We start from the raw sequence: 9,147 nt of genomic DNA on the forward strand, positions 1-9,147 counted from the left end.
GGCAGCACTCAGGCTGCCCAGGGAAGATACTGGCTGCAGTGGGGTTGCAAAGAGCCAGAGTCAGGATGTTCACCCAATTCTCATCCCTGTTTGAGCAGCACCAAGGTTGTGCAGGTGCAAACTGCTGCCTGGTGGGTTCCATCGAGGCCAGCACGAGGCTGGGCCAGCTCTAGCTGAGCCTGCAGGAACACAGGTGCAGGGACACTCACATGAGGCAGAGCCCAGCCTTCAGCCAGGTTTTCCTTGTCACCCCTCACCAGCTGCCTGAGCTGGGGGAAACTCACCTCTGTGCTCAATGAGCCCTTGGTAGCACGAGTTGGATGCCTGAGAAATTCACAGAAAGGAGACATTTCAATGCAGGATCATGAACTCACAAGAGAAATCCACTGCATGGGGAACCTCAGCCCTGGCTCAGCACCCCACGTGTTCCCAGAGTTACAAGTCACTGCAGAGGAAGAGAAGTTCCTTTGGTATTTGGCAACAGACAGGTCCCTTCAGCCACCACCACATGGTGATGCCACTGGAGAAGCAACTAGGAGGAGTCCTTTGCCTCCTTTGGACGGCCTGACAGCTTGAAGAGTGTCTCCCTCATGGTGTGGAAGCATCTGTCAGTGAGGTCAGAAACATCGTCTGCTGTCAGGCCTTTGGTCTCTATTGGAGGCAGAACCTCAACTTTGATTTTGCCTGGGAACAAAGGAAGAGCTGGTCAGAAACCCAGACACCACAGGAGCACTGCTCTCTGCCTTCCCAGGCTGCTCCCATTGCCCTGGACAGCCCCAGCACAACCCTCTCCCTTCCCAGGGCTCCAGACATCCATCCCCAGAGGCTGTGCTGGTCTCAGGGGTAAGACATTGCTCTGAGGATTAGCTTCAGCTCTCCAACAGCTACACCCAGCAGGGGATTTCCCTCAAACTGCCTGAAAATGCCAGCCCAGTCAGAGCTTTCCCCTTGCTGGGGCTGGCACCTGCTCTGTCCCCAACCTGCTGGCCTGGAGAGCAGGGGAACAAGGGGCCAGGGGCCTGCTCAGCTCCAGGGCCATGCCAGGCACAGCCTGCACCGTGTGCTCCCTCCCTCTGCTCCTGCCCAGCCCTCCTGCCTTTGGCAGAGCATGGCAAGCATGGCTTCCTCCCAGAAATTAAGTTCTCACAACTGTGCTGGTTATAAGGAGAGGTGGTGTCCAATTTGTATGAAAACATCCCTCACTGCACTTAATGACACACTTCCCTGAGTTAATCTAGCCCAGATCGTGGTGCCAAGAGCTTTCAACTGACTCCACACCTCTCCCAGAGGGGCTCCTGTTCATCCCCAGCTCCACTCCCCTCTCACACCCTGTGAATCACATCTCACATGGCCACAGCATCTGCCCTGTCTCCAAGTGACTGGAAAGACCCTCAGGCTCTTTAGTACCTGATGTAAACAGCTTCTTCTTTGGGTTATAGAAGGCAGTGAAGGAGGAATACACCACAGGGATCACTGGGACCTTGGGGAAGAAGGAAAAGAGAAGTTACTTGCACAGGGGAGGTCAGAGATGAGCAGAAAATCCCACTCACAGAGCTGACCCAGCTTTCAGGCACACAGAGCCCCACAAGCAAGACCCACTTCCAAGGGCTGGGATGCTCAGGAGTCAAAGGGGATGGAAACCACTCCCCAGCAACTCAAGGCACAGGGACACTCGAGGCACTAGGGCCAAGCCACACTTCAGCTTCAGGTCAGCACTGGCTCTTAGGGCTTCTCTTCAAAGCTCAGCTGTTTGCTGCCCTGCCAAGGTTGGAGGATGCTGTTTTGACAGGCCTCACCGTGCTGCACAGCCCACGTTTGGGGCAGGTGAGCTGGTGTGCCTTCAGCTTCTAAGAAAAGGAGTCACCAGACAGGTGACTGTCAGGCAGACACAGCCAGGAGGGCAGGCACAGAGCACATTGCTTCTGTGCTGATAAACACAGCCTACATCTGCAGCTGGTGACTCAGGAGTGTTAGCAGAGGCAAGTACAATTTCCGCTGTTGTCCCTGCCAGTCCCCACCTTGGTTGCATCATCCCAGCAAGAATGAGGAGGCTGCAACACAGGCTACACCCTGGGCTTGGCCAATCAAACCCAGCAAGACATCAGGCACCTACTTCAGGATCCCTGCTAGACCTCTTCTGGGGAAAGCAGTTTCCCCCTAAAGGCCTCAAGTCATCCCAGCTCTGAGAAGCAAGGCAGAGCATGCACAGGAAGGCAAGACATTCACCCCTCCAGCACCCAGGAGCCAAGCAGAGGGCTCCAGCAGCCACCTGGGCCCAGGGGAGCACAGGCAGGGCTCAGTGTGCCCAGCATATGACCCCAGAGCTCTGCCCAGGCAAGTACTGCTACTCCTTCAGCAGCACTGACAGCTCTAGCTGTCTGAAGCCAAGAAGCTCTTTGTCTGCTTCTCCTGTAGCTGCTGATGGATGTTGTAATTTTGGAGAGAGGAGGCATTTAAGACATAACAAGAAGTGTCATATGGTTTCTGGGAGGGAGCAGCTCTTTCCACACAGAGCAAGCCCAGTTATGGCTCTAAAGCACTAACAATCCTGAAGCAACACTACACTGTTGCAACCTGGGGGATAGAAGAACATCAACAGCTTTGAGATGCCTTTGGGCAGGCTCACACCAAGTGCAGCACCCACTGGGCTCCCTGCCAGGAGCAACTCTGGGCTGTGGCCACACTCCCAGGAGTGGATGCTGCCCAGTGGTTGCCTACAAGGCCTAGAGCTGGGGGTTAAGTGTGCCTGGCCCCACGCTCTGCTCTCCACATGGGACACTGAGGCCATCAGAGGAGAGGATGAGGCAGCTTCTCTGCTGGCTGCGGTCACTCAGCCACAGCAATGAATGGAAAAGGCTCTTGGCTCCTGCTGGGAGCACTTCTGACACCTAGGGGTGGTTTATCTGAGAAACTCAGCGGTGATCAGGAAACAGAGCCCATTGGAGAGCAAAGAAACCAGGCCAGAGCACCACCAGCCTGCAGTGGCACTGCAAAAGCAGCCAGGGCGCCCGTGCAGGAGCCAAGCGCCGTTACCTGGGCCTGGATGGCGAGGTGAAATGCTCCCTTCTTGAATGGCAGAAAGTCCCCAGTGCAGTTCCTCGTGCCCTCTGGGTACACCCACACCTTCACCTACACAAGAGGAGATAAGGCTCTGCTCCAGCAGGCCACTTGCCAAGGCACCAGCCAGCCTTGCTCAGAGCTGCAGACAGTTGTAACTCCAGCAGAGCCAGGGGCAGGAGGGTCACCTCCCCCCCCCCCCCAGCCAGCCCAGGATGCCCAGGCTCGTGCCACCCCACCAAGCACCACAGTCACACTCACATTTTCAGCTGCCATTGTCTTGGCCACCTCTGCCATCACAATCTTGGCACTGGATGTGCTTTTCCTGTTGATGAAGATGACGCCGCCAAGGTAGATGATGAGCCCCACGGTGCCAGTGTACATCAGCTCCTTCTTGGCCACCTGGGCACAGTTGTCAGGCAGGACCTCCATCAGCCCTAACATGAGGGCAGAGGGTGAGACCCAGCAGCCACCCCCTGCCTGGGTTCAGAGATCACAACCTGAGCGTGGGGGTGAGCACCAGGGACGGGCCTTGTGTCTCTGCTGGCTTCTGCTGCCACCAACAGAGCAGAAGGAGACTCAGCACACGGTGAAGTTCCAAGGGCAGGGCAGCTGCAGGTCACAGGCAGAACCCTCGAGGCAGTTTGCCCTTCAGCCCATGATGCCAGGCTGGCAGGGATGCCAGAGGGAGCCAAGCAGCACCTGGAGCTGGGCAGTACCTGGGGTGCTGCACATGGGAGTGACTGCTTGGTGTGAGGGGAGCCCCTTCCTGCAGCCAGCACCAACAGAAAGCAGGATCAGCTGGCTCAGTAGCACAGACTGGCCTGGGCAGGGGGCTGCTTGGAGCACCACTTCTCTGATGGTCAGAAAGAGAACTGCTCCCTCCCTCCCACCATCTCCTCACCCATCATGTCGAGGATGCTTTGGTGGTTGGACACAATGATAGCAGGGCCCTCCACCTCGAAGTTCTCCAGTCCCTTCACCTCAAACTTCAGGCCAAAGAAATACTTGAAGGTCTTGACCACATTTTTGATGATTCTGCAGAAAAGCAGAGCAGTCAGCAGCAGGGCAGGGGACTCTGCTCTCCCCAGGGTGGGCAGAGGGAGACAAAAGCAGCTCTGTGACAAAGAACCTCCAGTCCCATTTGCTCTGTGATCCACCCAGCTGTTTGTCCTGCAGGCTCCCATGTGCTCAAGGTGCTTCAGTTGTCTGCTGAGTCCTCTCCATCCCAGTGTGGGAATCCTACTGAAAACCTGGGGGAAGCTGATGGTAACTTTGAGGCCAGTACAGCCAAACTCGATGGCCCATGCTTCCTTCAAGCTGAGCACATCAGCTCCCAACAAGGCTTCACTATGGGAAGAGATGAGCCCAGCCCAGCAGAGCTGCCAGAGCCCCACAAACATGGGGTAACTGGAGGCCCCCCAAAGTCCAGGAGGGAGAGACACTGGATCAAGGACCACTCCTGCTGCCAGTCCTGCCTCCAATGCCGTTTGTTTCCCTCCTGTGCTGGGGCACAGCCTGCCCTGATGCTGCCAGTGCTTTCCTCCTGCCATCAGCAGAGCCCCACAAGTCGTTCAGACAGCTTTCTTAGGAGCTGCCACTCCCCAGCACACGAGTATCAGCCTGCACACCCACCACCCAAGGAAAGTTCTGCCAATCCTGCTCCTTGCAGTGCTGGAAGATGCTGCTTAGAGATACAAACATACACAAGGGTGCCCAAGAACAGAGGAGAATGAGGGTGAGAACCATCTCCCTGTGCAACACCAGATGCAAGCAGCCACGGGATGCACCCCACGCAGCTTGGCAGGGGCAGGGTGCCCCTGGCAAACCCATCTTCAAGCAAATAGCTTTTACCTGCCAGTTCACTTCCCCAGCAGATCTACAGGTCTGCCCACAAAGCTCTCAGCTTTCTTCCCCTGCACAGAGAGATGGGGGCCCTGAGGGCAGGGGACACTCAGCCTTGCTACTGAACGCAGCAGGCTGCTGGGGCTCCTGCTGGGCTCACCCAGTATGGGCTTGCTGGGCCAGACTCTGCCAGGCCACAGGAGCAGGGCCTGTCTATGCCACCCCCAGACAGGTGGGAGCTGGGGACCCTCCAACTTGGCCAAAGGACACAGCCAAAAGCTGGCAGCACACAGGAGCTATTTTGGGCAGGGGAGCTGCTGTTTCCCAGAGCAGGAGGCAGCATTGCTTGCACGTGAACAAAACACCCAGAAGCAGCCACCAGCTCTGCTCTGCTTTCCCCTAGAGCAGATTCAGGAGCTGACCTGCGCTCCAGTAAGCATCTGGATGCCCTGCCTCAGGGCCCACTTTCTCCCCAGCACACAGGGGATGGAGCTTTTCTCTCTGCAAGAGGAAACCAAGGACAGCATGAGCTTCTCCCCCACCACAGGGTGCAGCTGGAGAGTTGCACAGCACCATCGGCCTGGGAAGCATCCCTGTCACCCAGGGTGGGACATGAGCACCCAGCCAGCATCTCATCCTGGCTTGGCAGCAGCTCCCAGCATCTGCTCCCCAAAAGCAACCCCATCCCTGCCATCACCCTTCAACCACACACCCCTGCCAAGGTGACTTTGCCCAGCTTGCTCCTACCCACAGTGGGGTTGAGCTCCCCATGGGGTGTCCTGTCACACAGCCCATCCTGGCACTGGCTTTGACACCAGAGTTTAGGCCAGGCCAATGGCCGCAGGTGACCCAGCTGAGTGACACCACTGCTATCAGTCCTTGTCATTCCAACTTGCTGCAAAGGTTAGAGCTGCAACCAGGGAAAGGACACGGGGAGGCACACAGGCTGCAGAGCTCCTGAGCACCACAGGCCTGCACTGAGGTTCTGGGAGTGCAGGCCAGGGAAAGAGACAGAGGGGTTGCTGAGGAGAGGCAGGGTGACACGAATCAGTGAGGTCACGGTGGATGCCATGCCACCAGACTGACCTAAATCCCACTTCTCCTCCCTTCTGCCTGCCAACCAGGAGGTCACTGCTCTGGAAGTCACACTGCTCAGTTGTTGCTCGGAGAGGCTGGTTACACATTACTCAAGAGCAACCATCCAACTTCCGCCTGCCAGTGAGAAGGCAGAGCTTCCTTGCACAAGATGTGGCCCCAGCCACTGAAACAGGCAAAGGGGCAGAGCTCAGGGCAAGTGGAGAGCCATGGGGTGACCAGCAGCACAGCTGAGCTGGCCACGTCACCCACGGGGTTATGCAGCCATTGGGTTCTACTCCCCTCCAGCCTCGCAAGGTCTGAATGATCCTGACTTGTACAGCTCTCAGTAGCTGTGACTGTATCACCTGATGCACTTAAGGCCAAACACAAGAAGAGAGAAAAGAGAGGGAATTGTGCCATTTCAGTGCATCTGTAACAGCCCAAGTCTGAAAGCCAGCAGCCCCCAGCCTCACATGCTCTGCCCCACAGCCTGTGACAGAGGCCTTCTTGAGCTCCTCTGATTTTCAAGGATTAAAGAAGTATGCTTACCAGATTAGAAGCTCTTACAAGAGGTTTCACCACTAGATATACAGCTCTATCTCTACCAGCCCTCTTTCAAGTCACACCAGTTTGGCACTGGAGCCAGGAACACAGCAGGGACGGGGTGTTCTGTGCCACACAGTGACACTATTATCACTGTCTCCACCAGCAAGTGCTCTGCTCCAACGCCCTTCCCCAAGCCAGAACAGGCAGACTGGGATGCTGTAGAAAAGAGCTTGCTGGATCACCTTGGCCACAGACCTCCCAGAGGCTGGGATACATGACCAGCTTCATCAGCTTGTGCCAGCACATGGAAACGAAGGGCTTAAGTTACAGGAAAAGGGCGTTTCTGGCCAAAATTCAGCTCAGTTTCAACATGAGTTGCCCAGTGCAAGGAGTTCTTGTTCCTAAAGAGCTCCTTTAAGTTTACAGGAGATTTACAAAGTTTTATGGGTGGTTAAAAAAAAAAAGGAGACTGCCTCTGTAACGACATCATAAATTCTTCCAGCTGCAAAGCTGGTTGTGCTTTGGCAAGCTGCTCCTGAGCAAGCCAAGGCAACCAAAGCTGGAGACAGCCAGGCTGGAGATCCCAAAGCTGATTGTTGTCACCAGTGCCCGAGATGCCAGCACCAGAGTGAATCCCAGACCATTGGTTTGGGAAGGTAGGGCAGAGCCTGCAAGGCAGCACAGCTGTGCCATGTGCCCATTCACTCCACCCAGAGCCCTGCGTGTCAGAGCTGCCCTGCAAAGCAAAGTCCAGCTCCACCAGTTGAGATACTGCCCAACCTTTGATCCAAAAGGATGTATTCCCTTTCCCCTGCACCCACATAACTCAGCCCAGGCATGGATGGTTAGGGTAGGGAAAAAGCTGCCTGCAGGAAAGTGATGCAAGAAGCCCAAGTCCTTCTCCTGTGCTGACAGCAGAAGTGCCAGCTCTGCTCCGCAAATGTGCCTTTGCCTGTAGAGGTGCTGCCCTTCTCCAGCAGCTCCTCAGCCACTGCCCCAGGGTCCTGTCAGAGGACACACACAGCAGGGCCTGACAGCAACAAGCGTGGCCGCCGTGCCGTCACACCAGGACAGCACATCAAACACCGTGCTGACACGGTCACTGCTCCTGGAGGGGGGAAAACCCCCAAACGAGCCCTGCTGGCAGATAACTTCCCCCAAAGCCCACACAGTCGCTCAAGTACAGCCGCCCACCTCCATCCTCACGCCTGCGAGCGTGCCCATCCCCACGCCGGGCTCTGTGCAGGCAGGGGCACAGCTGTGAGCCAAAGCAGCCCCTCACCACAGCCCCCAGCCATGAGGGAACCCCGCTGCCCCCCACACGGCCGCCCAAGGGCCACAGACCCGAGGCAAAGGAGGCCACCGCCATCCCCCCGGCCCCCCAGGCTGAGGCTGGCACTGAAGCTCATCTCCCCACTTGGTGTTTCACCCGCCAGCTCCTCGGCCCTGCCCTCGCACTCCGGCGCCCGCCAGCCCCTCCTCACCGCATGTTCTTGACGGTGCGGCCGCCGTTGACGAGGAGGCAGACGGGGGCGGTCAGGGCCGAGGCCAGGACACACAGCAGACAGTAGAAACCGATGCGCAGCGCGAAGTTGACGGCGGGGCTGAGCTCCATCAGGAAGTGAAGCAGCAGCAGCACCGCCGCTCCCCACAGCAACCACCCCAGCTCCATGCTGCCGCCCGAGCCCTCGCAGCCCACACAGGACACGGAGCTGCCGCCGCCGCCGTGCCCAGGGCTGTGCGCGGCTCCCGCCTTATGTGGGCGGCGCTGGCCCGGTCCCGCCCCGCCTGAGGGGAGCAGCGGGAGGGCGGCCGGGGCGGGACCGGCCGTGTGGGGGGCAGCGGCGGGCCGCGCCCGCTCAGCTGGAGGGTCCCCTCATGGCACGGTCAGGAGGGACCTTGGTCCCTTCGTGGAGCCCTGTGGGGGTCTTTATCTCCTTCGTGGTGCCTCGTGGGGGGTCTCCATGGTGCGGGTCCCGCCTCCTGTGGGTGGCGCCGGCGGCCCGGGCCGGCCTTTGCTCGCCTCAGGCGGGGCGGGACCGAGCCCTCAGCCGCGTCCCTCATGGGGACTGAGCCTGGGGGAGTCCTCACGGTGCTGTGTGAGGCTGGGGCTCCTCATTGCACGGCGAGGAAGGATTTTGGTCCCCTCATGGAGTCTTTGGCTCACCCGTGGTGCTGCGTGAGGGTTTTCACGCCATGGTGCTGTGTAAGGTGCTTGGGGTCCCCTCATGATACCGTGAGAGGGTCTTTGGGTCCTTCATGGTGTTATATGGGGATTTTAGTCCCCTCATGGAGACCTGTGGGTCTCTCGTAGTGCTGTGTGAGGGTTTTCAATCCATGGCACCGTGTAAAGCCTTTGGGGGTCCCTCATGGTGCCATGTGGGCTCTTTGGTCCCCTTCTTGGCACAGTGTGGGGGTTTTGGGTGTCCTCTTGGCATTATGTGTGAGTTTCAGGCTCCTTCATGATGCTGTGTGGGTTTTTTTTGAGTCCCTCCTGGCATGGTGTGGGATCTTCAGGTTTGTCATAACACCTCAGAGCTGCCTGAGGTCAGCAGGGATCAGTTGTGAGTTTCTGTGACAGATACTCCCTCACCACATCTCCCTGTCCCTTGTCTCACCCAC

The 9,147-nt window shown here is 57.8% G+C and overlaps 1 protein-coding gene across 1 annotated transcript; it reads right to left on the reverse strand.

Moving 5' to 3' along the window:
• Nucleotides 1–332: 332 nt before the first annotated feature.
• Nucleotides 333–8,266, reverse strand: AGPAT2 (1-acylglycerol-3-phosphate O-acyltransferase 2). Its single transcript, XM_062011595.1, has 6 exons — nucleotides 8,010–8,266; nucleotides 3,962–4,095; nucleotides 3,319–3,494; nucleotides 3,034–3,129; nucleotides 1,408–1,480; nucleotides 333–684 (listed from the first exon to the last, which is right to left on the reverse strand). Exons 1-6 carry the CDS (start codon nucleotides 8,195–8,197, stop codon nucleotides 533–535), a joined length of 819 nt encoding a protein of 272 aa, XP_061867579.1. The 5' UTR covers nucleotides 8,198–8,266; the 3' UTR covers nucleotides 333–532.
• Nucleotides 8,267–9,147: the final 881 nt, after the last annotated feature.

Source organism: Colius striatus, chromosome 19 (genome assembly GCF_028858725.1).
Source record: "Colius striatus isolate bColStr4 chromosome 19, bColStr4.1.hap1, whole genome shotgun sequence".
NCBI lineage: Eukaryota > Metazoa > Chordata > Aves > Coliiformes > Coliidae > Colius > Colius striatus.